This window comes from Galleria mellonella, unplaced genomic scaffold (genome assembly GCF_026898425.1).
Source record: "Galleria mellonella isolate WM207_F2 unplaced genomic scaffold, CSIRO_AGI_GalMel_v1 utg93, whole genome shotgun sequence".
NCBI lineage: Eukaryota > Metazoa > Arthropoda > Insecta > Lepidoptera > Pyralidae > Galleria > Galleria mellonella.
This window is the reverse complement of record NW_026442176.1, coordinates 3,717,270-3,735,761: the sequence shown is the minus strand read 5'-3', so window position 1 is coordinate 3,735,761 and position 18,492 is coordinate 3,717,270. Positions and strand designations below refer to the sequence as shown.

Below are 18,492 nucleotides of genomic sequence, written 5' to 3'. Positions count from 1 at the left end.
GTACCCTTAGTCGCCTCTACGATATCCACAGGTAAGAAAGGGATGATCTATTCTAAGCCGGATCCTGGCATGGTCTCACGTCTTAGTCGTATTGGTCTATATTCAGCAATAAATTAATGGCAACACCTCCAAACTCTGAATCCAATCTGCAAACAAATTATGACTTGCAACACGAAACAAACACGAATACGTTGCGTGTATTAAGAAGCCATCGAGGTGGACGGTTATTTCATTAACTGATGCTCTCGGTGCCCTGGCCGTGCGTATTAATCAATGTCGAAGATATTGCCCGCCGGAGACGGATGGCCCGCAACCAAGCACTCACTGCGGCGGTGCGAATCGAATAGGACATAATCGAGCCACCGACTCGATTTCGATGGACGCGTTCTCCAATAATCGTTTAATTGGAGAGGTGACAATAATAATCGAGTGGTAATAGCGTCATTGCACTATTGATTCTACTACATATTAGTCTTATGTCTAGTATCGAATGATGGTACACATCACCTCATACTTTTTGATACATTAAAATGTCAAAAGTGAATTAATTTAAAAAGGGTTTCCAATAACGTAACAAAGCAAATAAACCCAAAATATTAATATGTCGAATCTCTATTCCAATCCATTTATAATTGAAAAAGCTGGTACTACCCACTGATATGACTCTAAATATATAAATACTAGCTTTAACCCGCGGTTTTGTCTGCATGACCAGAATGTGTTCATTGACTGGGATAAAAAGTAGCCTATGACCCTCTCCATCCTATACTTATATATCAAATTTTATGGCGACTAATTAAGTCGTTAAACCGCCAAAAGGTAACAAATGAACAAACAAACTTTTATGTTTATAACATTAGTAAGAATAAGATATGATTAAACTATCGTTGTGTCACAAAAACAATACAATAAAAAAGAAAAAATATCACAGGAAAAAACGAAATATGTATAACAACAAAGTAGGTAATTAATTTTGCAAAACGATATATTAGACAATGCAATCTTAATATAATGCTCATAAATGCCCATAATCTATTTATATATATAATAATTTATAAATATGTATAATAATATATTTTGGATGTCATTTTGCGGTTTATATATTAAGAAATAATATACTTATTCATGATTAATTCCTTATAGAATAATTGAAGTAGCTAGTTTTTTTTTTTATAAAATCAAACAAATAAACATTGCCCTGAACATGGACCGTAAATAATATGTACATTTTATTTTATTTATTTATTTAAGGACAACCAACAAAGCTTACATTTATATCTACTTACAATAAATGCTAATATGGTTACATTATAAACTTGACTTTTTTTTTATACAACTTAGAATGGCAAACAAGCTGACGGCCCACCGATGGAAAGTGATAACCGTCGCCTATAGACATGAGCAGTACCATGGACATAAAAGAGTATACTGTTTCGCCCATGATACCCCCCATACGTTGCCATTCCTGAGGATTTAGGTGTTATTCCTCCGTACCCAGTAAATTCACGCCATATTCCACCCTTCAAACCGAAACACAGCCATGCAAACACAACTGCTTTAAGGTTGAAACACAAATGGGACCGAAGTCTCCCTCCGGTATTCATATTATGCATATACGACACGCGTATTCATATTATACCATATATAACTATAAATATGAAAAATTATAAAAACTACAGTACTAGGTATACAATAAATAGTTAGACTACAGTAATATATATATATATATAATAACTACATTTGTACACTTATAATCTATACATAAGTGTGATGATACATACCATACTGTTATTAAGCTAACTAAATAAAACTATAGAATTTACACAAAATGGATTTGTATTTGTTTAAGGTCGTGTTAATATTAATATTAAGCAATCGTGACAACTGACTATACTGTAACTGCATTCTGTTAACAGCTGAGAAATAGCCTAGATTTGTTCTGAAACGTTTTGGCTATATACCATACATGTAACATCTTCACGACTTTTTAATTAACTTCAGCACTATTCATTACTGTGTACCCGTCAATACTTTGTTTACCCTTCTATAATCTAATTAATACAAAGCCTCTAGTGTAACAGTAATCCTGAATTTTGGGATCCCCTTTGCAAAACCTCCTAATTCGCAGTAATCCCTCAATGTAATTATCGATAAGTCTGCAGAATTACGAAATTCGGGTCCGATGTTAGCTACCATTTGTTTTACCAATAAGCTAAAAACGTAATTTGAGAAGTGTAACGACTAGGAATGGGTAATATCGCTAACGGCATGACATCTATATATTGGGTTGTCAGTCATGGTGGTGAAAAAGATGATCACCTATTTGTATATCGCCCATATTAGTCGGATAGTGATATATGTATTTGCACTTAACATCTATATGTTATAACTACAATATACAGATATTATATATATATATATATATATATATATATATATATATATATATATATATATATATATATATATATATATATATATATATATATATATATATATATATATATATATATATATATATATATATATATATATAGGAAAATAAATAAACAATTGTCGGAAACCAAAACACTATTGAAATTATATATATTATATTATATATAAAACTGAAACATTCAAAGAGATTTTTTAATATAATAGTTTATTTCAATGGAAAATAAATAAAACTGTCTTTAGATCGGGTCAATCATTCATTTGTCTACATTTTCATTCATCTACAACACTTAAGATTATTTTTTGTTTGAAAACTATATTAGCCAAAGCAATCTCCAAAGCGAGAGAAGATGGAAAATGCTATGTATGGGGTATCCTCACGGTTAGTATAATTTATTCTAGATGACCTTACTATTGCTCAAGCTTCGGAAAAAATTATCATTTTCCATCAACCATTCCACTTTCTCGTCATCGTACTCCCCAACTAATTTCTGTTATTTCCAACGAATAACAAAAATTAAACATAGAAATAACACTAAAGCGCTTTTGTCTATTTTCTGAACGTATATCGTCTTTAAAAATCAATTAGTACAGAGTAGATAGCAGTAACAGATAGATTGCTTAACAATCCTATATAAATATTAAGTAACTATTAGTTATTTTTGTACTATCCACCTAGTGATACGGCTCGGTTTCACACGAGTAGATAGAAGTTTAGACAATAATATACAGTCTATATTTTATTACAGCACTTGTTTTTTTAAATAATATTTCGAATAGAGGTACCGACCTCTTTATATGTTCTCTGACGAAATTCACAAGAGCTGGAATCTAACCATTGTTGTTTGTTGTACCATGTCAAATTGGGATGTATCCTGTAAGGACATGGAAACAAGGAAATTTAATTAATAAATCAATAAAAATATTACTTGCTGATAATACAGCTTTCTATAGGTGAAAGAATTTTTAAAATCGGTTGAGTAGATTTTAAGTCTACCAAAGGGAGACTTTGTACAAAAATCGTTTACTTGGGCACCTCTGTCCGAATTGTGTTTCTACAGTGAAGCAGTTGTGTTTGCATGGCTGTGTTTCGGTTTGAAAGGTGGGATATGACAGTGAATTTTACAGGGTACAGAGAAATAACACCCGAGTCCTCAGGAATGGTAAAACATGGGGGGTATCATGGGCGAAACAATATGCTCTGTTATGTCCATAGTACTGCTTATGTCTATAGGCGACAGTTACCACTTTCCATCAGATGGGTAGACAGCTTGTTTGCCATTCTAAGTTGCATAAAAAAAAAAACATTATAAACAAACAATCAAATTCCCCCTCTTCATAATATTAATACAAGATGTAAGTACTGCCGAATATAAAAGTGTACGGAAATAATCTCTTGTGGAAGCGAAGTGCATTTTTCAATGCCTCAAACGCTGTTTGAGCGACTGGTACTCCATCATTCGTGTGTGCGGTGAGCTTAAGACGCTGACGTGTGTTTAGAAAAAGGATTTTTCAAACTCAGTACACTAGGTACGACTTTACCGATGTTCGTTTTTCTGAAGAAATATTCACTGATATTGTCGGTAATTTACCTCACAGCGGTATTATGATTCACGCATTTATCTTTTTGTGTGATTTTCTTTTCTCCCATGTATTTATTCTGGCTGAAAAGATGATAATGTAACATTTTCGAGCTCTGTTCTTTTAGATAGATAGATAGATAGATAATTTTAGATAATTTTATTTGCATTACTTACAGCACACAAATTTCAACATACATACACAAAAAAAAAGCGAGATAACATAAATGGCAAAAAAATACATAAAACCAAATGCAACTTTCATTTGTGAGTGTGTTTAAATATTATAAATGTGAATGTGAGTTTGTGTGTTGATTACCTCACTTTAATGACTCAGCAGATTGTCATGAAATTTGGTACGCACTTGGAGTGAAGTAAAACGTAAATGATAAAATAAGTACGGATTATTTATCCAGGTCAACCAATATATGGAGGTCACGTGGACAAAGTCGCGGGTAAAAACTAATGTAAAAATATTTAATTACCCCCTCATTAAAAAAACTAATACCTTCTACAAACCTATTTTAATTATTACACTGTTTTGTCACTTTCAAATTAGGAATTTAGAACCAAAGATAGAAACAAAACAGTTCAATACCTAAAAGAAGTCTATGAGAGATTTGATATTTTTATAAGTATTAATAAGTGACTTAGCTTATATACGTACATTGTTAAGACTTAAATTATATTTCTAACTATCGACTGCAATTTTATGTACACACGAAATTAAAACGATGTCATATATTCGTTCATAAATAATACCAAAAAAAAGGAATAAAGATTTGTATTTGTTTGTAAGAAATGGATAAATATTATGTTTTATATACTGTTAACTGTTCCATATATTGTACGCTTATATAGCAGGACATGGAGATATTATTTAACTGATGTAATACCTTAATTTGACCTATGATCCACAATAAAGACATTTGTATTTGTATTTGTAAACTCAAAAATTAGTTAACCAATTTAAATTTTTTTTTTCATCTATAGATATCTACATTATCAGCGAATAACATAGGAAAAAGAATAATATAATTAATAAAATAATATAATTTTTGAAAAGAATATATATATATATATATATATATATATTCTTTTCAAAAATTCTATCTATCCAAGCAAAGCCGGGTCGAATCGCTAGTAAATTATAAACTTATTTTTTGTCACATTTTGATGTAAAAATATATATTATCATGATCATATCAGCCATTACCTGTCCACTGTTGAACATAGACCTGCATAAACCGCCATAAGGAACGGTCCTGAGCCTCCTCCCTGGAAAATACAGACAAATAATTACAGTGACTTTCCGTATAATAATGTTAGTGAGCAAATAGGAGCACATAGGAAAATGTCTAATCACGTGTACGGCCCTCGAAAAAAAACCTTTCAGAACACTTTCATAAATAATCTTCATGCATTACCGTGATTTTCGTTGGAACACACAACTGAAGCCAAGGAAATAGCACACCGTTACTACTTAGCCACTACCAAAAGGCAATTTTCTATCCTATTTCTTTCGGAAGTCGAAATTATCTGCAATCAATCGGACAAAAGAAGGGAATGAACAAAGTTATTTCTGTAACGTCCGACGATTTATCACGTGGATCATTTGTTTCGGCTGTATTTGTATTGTTTGCTGCAAGGATATGATTAAAGCGCGGGGAGGAGGAACGCGTTGTATTGTCGGTCGGTCGGTCCGCACTTTGTTTTTCATAGTGTTGCATCAGTGTTGCCGGATTGGGTATTTTTTTCGTAATTTCACTTATGTATATATTTTTTTTTGGCTGACGACTCACCTAAAGGAAAGTGGTAACCGTCGTCTTATAAACATGAGCAGTACCATGGAAATGACAGATTGCCATTCCTGAGGACTCAGGTGTTATTCCTCTGTACCCTGTAAATTCACGCCATATCCCACCCTTCAAACCGAAACACAGCCATGCAAACACAACTGCTTCACGGTAGAAACACGAATGGGACAGAGGTACCCAAACATAACAATAATAACAGCTTTATTCATTAAAACGTCAAACCTCTCATAAACCTTTTAGTGTTTTGTTCTAATTCTTCCTCTTCTTTTGCATTAATTTCTCAATATGAAAGACAGTGGCAAAGCTAATAGTTACAACAGGTTTGTGTGGCATTTTATTTTTTCTGAATAACAGGGTAAAACTGTATCTAGGCAATATCTGTGAGATATTTAAGTAAAATTTATATTGGAGGTCTTAAGCAATAGAAGCTAAAAGATTAATTTTTAAATTTTTTTATATGTTTGTTTCAGCGTCACGCAAAAACTAATGCACCAAATAAAATGCAGCACCAAATTAGATGCAGTTGTGCTCCTAAAAGTGTAACTTAAAATGTAGTGCATCTTTCATCTCGACACGCCATCTAGAAGTACTTGCCTACATTCAAAATCCCCGCGTACGCAGTTGCGAACAAAAGCTAATTTTAGATATTTCTTGGAAATTTTTTATAAAAACAGACATTATCGAAGTATTTTTTCTTCGCTGACGTAGTGATATACTTGGTAAAATATAGAGAAAACGAAAGAAGCAGAACTTTATGATTGTTTAATAATGATGAATGAACATTATATCAATTCGGAGAAATTATTGGAAATTTGGGGAGAATAAAAAACACATCTGGCAACCGTATATTGCACCATGTTCAAATGATTTCCAAAAATAGAAGGTCTCTCAAATTCATCAAATTTTTTTTTGTGCAACTTAATTACTTAAGTATTTCTTTGTTTTTTTTTGTACAACTTAGAATGGCAAACAAGCTGACGGCCCACCTGATGGAAAGTGGTAACCCTCGCCTATAGACATGAGCAGTACCATGGACATAACAGAGTATACTGTTTTGCCCATGATACCCCCCATGCGTTGTCATTCCTGAGGACTCAGATGTTATTCCTCTGTACCCTGTAAATTCACGCCATATCCCACCCTTCAAACCGAAACACAGCCATGCAAATACAACTGCTTCACGGTAGAAACACGAATGGGACAGAGGTACCCAAGCAATGGACTTTTGTACAAAGTCTCCCTCTGGATACAAAGAAAAGTGTAAGGAGAAAACCTCGAACGACAGGACTAGTAACAGTTCATAAAAATATGAAAAGATTGAATGAATCTTGTGGAAAAGGATGCATGCTTTAGGAATAGATGGTGGCTGATTAAGAAAGATGATCCATAGTAACGTAGTGAGTTGTCTAGTACCCATAACACAAGCTCTGCTTCATAGATTGCTGCTTAATTTGGAACTAGTTGACTATATGCCAGGTAGTATTTGTTGATTTATTATTATCCTTTCACATTGCCGATACGAAGCCAATTTTAATAATTCTTTTTACAATCTATGAGTTTTTATCTCCCTTTTTTCTAGATGTTAATGCCCACTTTTCCTACTTTCCTAAATTTTCCTTGCTTCGCCTAGTTTCTTATTGTTATTATGTAGGTTTAACCTTGTAATATCTACGTCATTGAATACTTATTCAGATTTGCTTCAAACTTGTTAATATTTCACTAGATAATAATTATTCTCTACTCTATATCTATTGAATTTGTCTCGTCGTGGACACAATGAAATTTATTTTAGAATAAACTCTGGTTGATCAAAATGCGTTTTATTAGAAATAAATGTTAACAATAATGTTCTGAATGGTGTTACAACTATCCAAGTGAAAACAAGATGGCCCCGTGCCAGAAATACAACAGTGGACGGTAGGACAATAATAAAAAAGGAAACGCCTGCTCGAACAGGCCGAGCACGCAATTACGAAATTGTCATTAACATAAACTCCCCCCGTTGAAGACTCGCTCTTCAACCATCTCCATCGTTAATAGTCTTCATCAGCAAGAAGAGGGCAGAGGCGAACAAGAGGTCGCCGGTAACATCCTGTCTTTGTATTTACATCTGCGACACGAGAGATTCCATCAGGTCCTGGATATAATTTTGTTACTCGACCAGTACGCCAGCATAACGGAGGAAGAGTATCTTCACGCAGCAAGACCAAATCTCCAATCTTTACTTTGGCTGTATCAAGTTTCCATTTGGTCCGTACTTGTAATTCAGAGATGTATTCTTGTTGCCATCTTCGCCAAAAATGCTGTCTTATTTGCTCAAGACGTGCATGGCGACGCAAGCAACTTGCCTTATAGTCTTCTAGACAAGGGGATGGCAAAGCATTCAGCGGTTTTCCAATCAGAAAGTGCCCTGGGGAAAGGAATAGGAAGTCGTCTGGGGAAGAGGATAAGGGACACAATGGACGACTATTCAATATAGATTCCACTTGTGCAAAAAGAGTCGAAAGTTCCTCGAAGGTTAAATGAGAATTGCCCATTACACGACGTATAAGGTGTTTGGAAGATTTGATTCCTGCTTCCCAAATACCACCAAAATGAGGAGCGTAAGAAGGAGTAAAAATAAATTTAATGCCTTCCTGAACTGCAAACTCAGATAATGTTTCATTATTAGTCTTTAGAAAACCATTAAGTTCTTTAGCGGCTCCAACAAAGTTACGACCGTTATCGGAAAATATTTCCGCTGGCTTGCCGCGACGACATATAAACCGACGTAAGGTCATAATAAAAGCATCCTTAGTGAGGTCGCTTACAGCCTCCAAATGAACGCATTTGTACCGTAGACATACAAATAAACATAAATAAGACTTAGATAATTTAGCTCCTCGTCCCTTTCGATTTAATGTAATAAAGGGTCCAGCCATGTCAATACCAACAGATGTAAAAGGAAAATCTGGCGTAATTCTTTGTGAGGGTAGATCACCCATTTTTGGCAATAACGTCTTTCCTAAAACTCGTCGGCAACGTACACATTTACGTACAGTTGCTCGTGCTAATAACCTACCCTTAATGGGCCAAACAGTTTGTCTGACTGTGGCTAGAAGCAGTTGTGGGCCAGCGTGCATGTTGCGAATGTGCTCTGCTCTAAATATCAATTTGCATAAATAATGAGACGAATCTAATAAAACTGGATGTCTTTTATTATATGGATAGGTTGAAGCGTCTATACGCCCACCCACTCGTATTAAGTTATCGTTATCAAGAAACGGTGACAATGATAATATTTTTGATTTCGTATTCAAAAATTTTTCATTTGATAACGCTTTAAGTTCAATGGGAAAACTTTCTTGTTGGGATATAGTGCATAAAAAGTTAAAAGATTTGTTCAACTCTTCAACAGTTAATGGGCCTGATATTTTGATATTGGGGTTTTTTATATTGTATATAAAGCGATTGACATAAGCGACCGATCTTTGCAGTCTATTAAGATTTGAAAACCGTTCCATTTCTATTATTGATTTGTTTACAATGACGGACGTAGCAACCACTTTAAGCTCAGGTAAATTATTAAAATTATCATGTTTTAAAACTGGCCATTCGTCTTCTTTCTTTTGCAGAAATTTGGGCCCTTCCCACCACATGTCTGTATGACACAGCTGATCGGCACTTACACCACGTGAAATTAAATCGGCAGGATTCTCTGCAGTGGGAACATAACGCCAGGAAGACGACTGCGTGTTTTCTTGGATTTCACCTATTCTATTAGCCACAAATGTTTTTAATTTAGATATATCTCCTTTTAACCATCCCAATACGATGCTGGAATCGCACCAATGGATTATGCGGTCAGGAACATACCTTATTGACTCTATTACTGCTTTGGATAGTCGAGCAGCAAGAAGTGCCGCACAAAGCTCCAAGCGAGGTATTGAAGTAGGTTTTAGTGGAGCTACTTTTGATTTTGAACAAAGTAACTTAACTAAAATTTCACCGTTGATATCTATAGTTTTCACGTATACACATGCACCGTAACCTACTTGGGACGCATCACTGAAAGAGTGAATTTCTATGAATTTTGGCGAAACACATGCAACGAATCTAGGAATTTGTAAATTGGACAGAACTGGTAATCCATTGGCAAAATCCTGCCACGCTTGCTCAATGTTGTCAGGTACGGGTTCGTCCCAACCAACTTTAAGCTGCCATAGCTTTTGAAGCATAAGTTTTGGCTGCATTATACAAGGACTCAACAGACCCAAAGGATCGAAAATCTTAAAAGCATTAGACATAATAAATCTTTTTGTTATGGTTTCGCTTGGAATTGGTATATTTATAGGAAAATGTAATGTATCGCTATTAGGATTCCACCCTAGACCAAGAGTACTTGAGGATTCACTAATAATCAGGTTACCCTGAGAAGCAATGTTGGAAGAATTTTGAATAATATTGGGTAAATTAGATTTGTATTTACGTAAATTAAAACATCCTTTATTCAATTCTGTAGCCACTGAATTTTGGATGTATTGTAATTCCATCTCGTCATTTGAACCCGTAATTAGATCGTCTACATAAAAGTCCTTTTGAATAATAGTTTTTATTAATTCATCAGTACACTCATCACCAACTTGCCACAAGCATCGCGTGCTTAAATAACTGGCACTTGCTGTACCGTAAGTGACAGTATTTAGTTGCATTGTTTTGATAGGTAAAGACTCGTCTTCTCTCCATAATATCAACTGCAGGTTTCTGTCATCCGGATTGACTTCAACCTGTCGATACATTTTTTCTACATCCCCGGTAAGTAGATATTTATATTGTCGGGCACGAATTAAAATGGAGAAGAGAGAATCCTGTACATTTGGGCCAATCATCTGCAAATCGTTAACTGAGAAACCAGAGGACGAAGGTGCGGAACCATCAAAAACAACTCTTATTTTAGTCGATTCACTTTCTATTTTAAAAATCGCATGATGACATAAAAAGTATGATGGATTTGGCAATCTAATAGGAGATTCTGAAAGGTGACCCAAATTTTCATACTCGGTCATGAATTTAATATATTCCATTTTCAATGTATGATTCTTTCGAAAACGCTTCTCAAGATTAGTGAAACGTTTTTTAGCAAGAGTATAAGAATCACCCAAGCAATTTGGTGAGTCTCGAAGTGGCAAACTTACGGAAAACCTACCTGTTTCAAGACGATGTGCATGTGTACGAAAGTGATTTTCGCAAGCTAATTCTATTGGATTTAAAATAGTTTTTTGAGGAAGCTCTTCTAGTTCCCAGAATTTAGTAAGAAGGGCGTCAACATTCGATTCTTTAGATAAAGGTGCATTGACAATTATATTATTACAATGAATATCATTATTTTTACATGTATTTATGGGACCGCCGATCAGCCAGCCAAATACAGAATTACGAAGTTTTGGTTTGTTTGGACCTAAGGAAGTCTGCTCAGATAGTATAATGTCCCAAAAGAGGTCAGCACCTATCAACATATCGATAGGACCTGGTTGGTCAAATGTTGGGTCCGCTAACATAATCTGTTTGGGTAAATTTAAATTTACACAAAATTGTGGTAAACTTCCTGTAAGTCTATCAAGAACGAAGCAATTTAATTTAAATTTACTTTTATTATTTAGAGATTGTATTTGTACCATAGAACTTTCAGTTATATTATTGGTAGCATTATGGCCAATGCCAATAACATTCATGGAAATAGGAGTTGAATTTAGTGATAATTTTTTATGTAGTTTTTTTGTAATAAATGATGATTGACTGCCTGAATCCAATAAGGCACGCACTTTGGTTGCCTCTTTGGTTATTGGATTCAAAACTTCAATTAGAGCAGTCGATAAAAGAACTTGTCGATTAACTTCTTTAGAGAAATTAACCATTGAATTTTCTTCACGTATTTGCGCATTATTGACTTTTGTATTGTCAATTGAATGCAATAAAGTATTGTGAGGTTTTTTGCATTGCTTACAGGGACCCATGCGACATTCATTAACAGGGTGACCTTGCCGTAAACAATTAGGACATAATTTATATTTAGAAACTTCAATTAACTTATCTTTAATGGATTTAGACTTAAAAATTGGACAGTCATAAATTTTGTGATTCTGATTACAAATAATACATAGCCATACTTTATTTTGACTAGTAGTAGCAAATGACTTTGTATTGATTGCGTGTTTATTATTATTATGCTTATAAGTTGATGAATTACCTGATAATAAATTATTAGTGTCAGATCTATTGCGACGCATAGATTCGAGAACAAATGCTCGATCAATTAAAAATTTCTTGAATTGTTCTAAATTTGGTAATTCATCTATAATATTACGTTGCTCTTCCCACTTCAGAAGTGTACGATTATCAAGCTTAGATGTAATAATAAAAATAATAATGGTATCCCAATGGTCTGTTGGTTGACCTAAGCTAGAGAGAGCACGTAGATTTTTGGTTATGTGGTCAACTAAATAGCGCAAAGAATCTTCAGTTTCGCGAGTGGCTTGTTGGACATTAAATAAAGATTTTAAATGGTGATTTATGAGTAGACGCTTGTTGTTATAACGATCATAAAGTAATTGCCATGCACTGTTATAGTTAGACGATGACACTTCAATATTAGAAATAACACGAGCAGCATCACCTTCTAGATATGAAATTAAGTAGTGAAATTTTTGTATTGGTGGGATGTGCTCATTATTATGAATTAAGCTAGTATATGTGTCTCTGAACTCAAGCCAACGAAAAACCGATCCGTTGTACCTTTCAATATTGATTTGAGGTAATTTAACACGACACTCATTATGATCGAGACTGCATTGAGCTTCTTGAAAAAGAGATTCGCGTCGTGTCTTATCATGTTCTACACTTTTTATTTGATTTTGCTCGTCGACAACATTTTTTGCTGTAGCTAAACATGATATGAACTCATGCTCAATGCGTTCACGCTCATCAATTTCAGATTCTAAATGTTCATTATTTACCAATTCTATTTGAGTTTGCAATTCATCATATCTAGCTGAGAGGCTTTCAAATTTAGTAATTTTTAATGATAACTCGGTTATTTCAATATTCGTCAGTTTAGGCTGTCTTGTAATCTTATCTAAATAATTCTTAAATTTAGTAATTTGTCCTTTAATAGAACTGCGTTTAATACTTAGATCTTTATAATCAGTATTTTTGTACATACTTGTAGATGAAGCTCGTGGATCAGTCATTTTGTTTATTAAAAATTAGTTAAATAAATTTAGTTAATATTCTACGCAATTATATACCTGAGACAAAGGGTTAAATTAAGTTTTTACAATGTATATGTTTGTACAAAAATATATTTATATAAATTACATGTAGGTAGACTCCATGCAATTTACATAAAAACAGAAAATGCTATTGATTATTATTTTAGTTAATTTTCTATTATTAATATATGTGTAATATAATAAACCCAAAGCAGTGTGTAAAAAAAATAATAATAAAATAACAAACTACGTAATATATTAACCTTATTACTATCCTAATACTTCTGATAACTCCGTAAAGGACTTATCGTGAAGATAGGAAACTTACAAATGAATTACAAGAAGCCTTCACTGATTGCAAATTGAATTTGTTAAATGTTAGAAAAAAGTTATAAATATAATAAATGGGTAAGCTCACGCTCCTCGTCAGGCGATATCCAGGTGCAGGCAGATGGCTGTGATGATAACAGCAATAGCAATATAATCAGCTGTCGAACAGCAATAGATACAGGCAGCAACCTGAAAATAGTCGGCAACGGGTCTTAATTGGAGTAAAGTGATGACGTTCGTTTCGTTATCATAACTATAATGTTTTTAATGTGTATAATACAAGTATATACACTCGTTATTTTATATAAATAAAAGTAAAATAAATGAAAAACTAATCTGTTTAAGGGTGGGTAGGAGTTGACATTAATATAATGCGTATGTACATTAACTTGAAAAAACCTTCCCCTTTTCTCATCAATATAACGATTGATTGAATTATGATAATTTATAATAGTTCAAAATAAATGAAAAACAATATACATACAATACGACTCAGATTCTAGTAAGAGGGAGTATATTTTTATTCTAATATTTTTATCGTAGGTAGATTTGCACAAGCAGAACAATACTGAAATTTAATATATATTATGTACTTTAGGTTTTATAAATATAAGAAATTATTAGTTAGGAATATTTAGGAGACTTATCTGAATAAATATGTTGCGAGGTGATGCTTTTGATGCGTCACTGCTCAGCGATATATAGTAGTCTCTTACTATGAGTTTTTTGTACTTTTGCTTCTTGAATATCACGAGGTCTGCTACTGATTAACAATAGGGATAGCACGTACACGACAACTATATTGTTCTTGTTGATGACCAGGTGGATATAATCGTCGACTTGCTTCTTCCAATGATGAATTTCGGTAGATATATAATTCCAGACCGTATATTTTGATGCGGTCCTGTCACGGTCGCCAATTTACTATGTCTCGTCGTGGACACAATGAAATTTATTTTAGAATAAACTCTGGTTGATCAAAATGCGTTTTATTAGAAATAAATGTTAACAATAATGTTCTGAATGGTGTTACAACTATCCAAGTGAAAACAAGATGGCCCCGTGCCAGAAATACAACAGTGGACGGTAGGACAATAATAAAAAAGGAAACGCCTGCTCGAACAGGCCGAGCACGCAATTACGAAATTGTCATTAACAGAATTTGATATCAATTTTAGAGAGTTAACCATTAATTTACAAACAAAGTCTATAATTGACGTCAGTATTAATTATTGATTAGAAATCGGGTAATACTTCTAAAGTTATAAACTTTATTTTCAATTTCTTGTTACAAATTAAATTCGTCGCCTATTTGCTTATTTATTTATTTTTTTCTTATGTATGAATGGCCAGCAAGTCTTTTTAATTACATTAGATAAAAAAGAATAAACTTAACATATATAAACACCTATTTAATATATTTATATTCGTGTAAAGACGTAAATTGAATTGCAAAATAGAAGTACATACGTATGTATGTGTAATTTTACTTTGAAGTACATTATATATCTATTTTTTTTTATTTTTTTTTTTTTTTTATTCTGTGCGCCACATAAACTCAAATATTATCTTAACATTTTCATTCCATTTAATGAAAGCATAATAAGATTAATAATTATTGTACATAAATTATTCGTAAAATTTAAGTGTAAATGGAAGTATTTAATTATAGCCACCTGTAATCATCACAAAAAGAACGCCCCCGGGTGGGCTTGAACCACCAACCTTTCGGTTAACAGCCGAACGCGCTAACCGATTGCGCCACGGAGGCGACGGGAGACCTATTGAAAATATTGTATACTATGTATTGATAACAAAGATTCATAACGCCATCTTTTATTTGCACGTGACAAAGAACTTATAATGCATGACTAATTTATCGATAAACATTATCAAGACATTGCTATTATATATTTGTTTTTTAGTATTATACTTCGGATATTATTTATTGTTGTGGTTGTGTGATATACTCGTAGATAAAGAAAACCTAAGTGAACATCAATCTTATTAAAAATATTTTAATACCTAAAAAGTACATAAATGTATACTTATAAGTAAGTATTAATTTTTTATGTGACTTATTTACTTGGATAACAGAAATTTAATTAAACATTATACGTTGGTATACTCGTATATCCCCAATTAATTGTATAGTATTCAAGTTGACAAGACCAAGAACCTTTATTCTTAAAACTCGGCCTCTGGAAATATAAACAATACTTGCTATTAAAAACCTACATGGCTACATAAGTTACATGTTTATCGTGTATAATTTATATTAAAAAACTTTTGAGGTTCGCGTTGAAATTCAGAACATTTCACGAAGTAGCGAATTGAGAGTACACGCTTTCAAAAACAATTTAGAACAAATTTATTTAATGACATTTAATATAAAACAAATAAATCATACGATTGCTAAAGGGTTAGATTCAAGCATGTAGGAGGTAGGGTACATACACCTCTCTTGCTAACAAGTTGTTAAACTAATCGCTGTATCTATTGTTCAAGTGCAATAAAGAATAATAATTATATATATATATATATATATATATATATATATATATATATATATATATATATATATATATATACTATTTAAAAATAATAATTCTACTGTATTTTAGCCAGACAATAGCAACACATAGTTAACAGTAAACTGACATAAATATCCATTGAGTCAAAATACTTAGAATTAAAAAAATATATTATATTTTTGCGGCTTATAAAGGGAGATTCTTGTCCGTATTTCAGTTTGTGGTTGTGTTAGTCGATTACATTGTCACAGCTGAATCGACAATATGACGCCAATTAATTATTTTGAAATGAATAAAGTTTACCACCATATTTATTACGCGCAAAAAAAACTTCAATCGTGACTAGTTAGTATGGTACTACCACGTCAGTAAACAAATCACGCGAGTTGATCAATTGATAATAATAAGTTGTTAATAATAATTCAATAAGTTGATTGCATCTCAATAATAAAAAATTTCCTACAAGAAAACACTAAGTAAAAATTCTAATTTAGAACATCTTTGTGAAGCGGGCTAAAAAGATGATATTTTATTCACAACTAATGCGACTTAAAGTTTTTTACATAACACGCTCACATACATACAAATATTTAAATAGTTTACTTCGACATTCGATTTTTAAAATCTAACATAAAAAGTACTCTGCAGAAAGTTCCAAAAAACACCTTAAACCCTTGCAGTTAAAGTTGCGAACCATTGTCCTGCAAACACGGAACACACCGTACTTTGTGCATTTATAAAGGTAGATGGAGCTGTTTATACTTTTTGCTCGCGATCACGACACCGGTAACGACTTCCCTTGCAAACGCGCAACGAAATGCAACGATTCCTATATACGCGCGAATAACCCGCCACCGCCGTGTCGCTTAGGCGAATCCTTTGTGCCGTCCGTATAGAAGAGCAAAAGGCACATCGATTGTTCGGAACACAAACGGAAATATTGCAATCCGTGTGAAAAATGTATATTTTTCCAACTGAGTGTTTGTAGTTGCAATTCTGTCGCTTTTAAATTTAGTCACACAAACGCGAAGTACAGATAAAAGTAGAAAATTCGTCGAAAAAATTCGAATTTACTTTTAAAACTGTATACAGCTACAAACTCGTTAAATCGACAGCCTGTCCGCTACCGGCCCGCGAGACAGCATTCTGTGAAAAATTACCCGCCAAATGGAGGCGGCTAAGCGACGCTTTTAGCCCAGTTTCTAAACGGGCGAAGTCACGGCACGACCTGGCGATTTCCTAAGACCATGCCGCCGTTCAATTTGCCGGAACGCATCCACCAACTAAATAGGTAGGTTGACTCGTGCCCGTCCGGACCGAGAGCTTTTAAGTCAACATAAATACTGGCATAATATAATCCACTTTCAGGTTCGAAATTTAAAAGTAAACTGTTCGAAAATACTTCCACGTCATTGACACTCGGTCTCGTTTCAAAAATGCAGATGCATTCAAAGAGCAGTAATTGTGCAGAGAGGCCACTACAGTCCAAGTGGTTTTATTGCTCGTCGAGCGAATGGAAGGCGAGCAATTTGGCGGTGTGACCGCAAGAGCCGCGCATGTTTATTAGAGACAAAGACCTCGCCGCCTCGACCCACGATTTGCATAACGGTCTGTGTCGTAATTAGAAACCATCTCGGACGTCCCTCCTTTGTCCCAAGTCTAGAGGGGACAACGTCAAACGCCTTCTATTTAACCACGCACGGTATAAACTAGTAGGTATATGTCCCAACGAAATGTGTTTAGAAAAACGCAAAATGTATTTTAACCACCCTTCTGCGGTAAAATGTAAATAACTTGTTAAAAAGTGTTAATATAATAATAATAAGTATATTTTATTAATCTGCATCGAATGTTGAAATTCCTTCAGGAAAGAGAAAAGTAAGAAAGGTTGACTGGAAGAGAATGCTATATGGTATAGTATTAAGTCCGCCTTTTGTACCAGACATTCTTTTTTGTAATGTGGTCAATAAAGAATAAATAAGAGAGAGACTTTGTACAAAAGTCGTTTGCTTGGGTATCTCTGTCCCATTCGTGTTTCTACCGTAACGCAGTTGTGTTTGCATAGCTGTATTTCGGTTTGAAGGGTGGGATATGGCGTGAATTTACAGAGTACAGAGAAATAACACCTAAGTCCTCAGGAATGGCAACGCATGGGGGGTATCATAGGCGAAACAGTATACTCTGTTATGTCCATGGTACTGCTCGTGTCTATAGGCGACGGTTACCACTTTCCATCAAGTGGGCCGTCAGCTTGTTTGCCATTCTAAGTTGTATAAAAAAAAAAAGAAAGCCGAGTCCCAAAGCTCAGTATTCTTACATATCTCTTACATCATTCGTTTTCATAACTTCCCATACATATACGATATTTCGGAATACTCTTAACATCTTTCTCAGATGAAATACGGTTTATTTGATAATTATTGGTTACAAATTAGTAACTGTATATTAAAAATACATTGGTACGTAATAAAGTCAATAATTAAAATTCACAGCTACTATAGCAGAAGTCTGCTGAAAGTGAACACATCGAGTGATTGAAAATAATTGTTTT

At 33.7% G+C, this 18,492-nt stretch overlaps 2 protein-coding genes and 1 non-coding gene across 5 annotated transcripts in view; 1 reads left to right on the top strand and 2 right to left on the bottom strand.

Annotated features, from left to right (window-relative positions):
• LOC113516678 (leucine-rich repeat neuronal protein 1-like) overlaps positions 1–18,492 on the top strand; it is a 374,371-nt gene that overhangs the window by 268,032 nt on the left and 87,847 nt on the right. The window lies entirely within an intron of this gene.
• On the bottom strand, positions 7,598–14,324 carry LOC128202399 (uncharacterized). Its single transcript, XM_052902596.1, has 2 exons — positions 14,198–14,324; positions 7,598–13,596 (listed from the first exon to the last, which is right to left on the bottom strand). Exon 2 carries the CDS (start codon positions 13,054–13,056, stop codon positions 7,864–7,866), a length of 5,193 nt encoding a protein of 1,730 aa, XP_052758556.1. The 5' UTR covers positions 13,057–13,596; positions 14,198–14,324; the 3' UTR covers positions 7,598–7,863.
• On the bottom strand, positions 15,105–15,178 carry Trnan-guu (transfer RNA asparagine (anticodon GUU)). Its single transcript has one exon. It is a non-coding gene; the product is annotated as a tRNA-Asn (tRNA).

What these genes read in the sequence shown, in the direction of transcription:
- LOC128202399 (XM_052902596.1), bottom strand. Translation starts at nt 13,056, where the DNA reads ATGACTGATCCACGAGCTTCATCTACAAGTATGTACAAAAATACTGAT.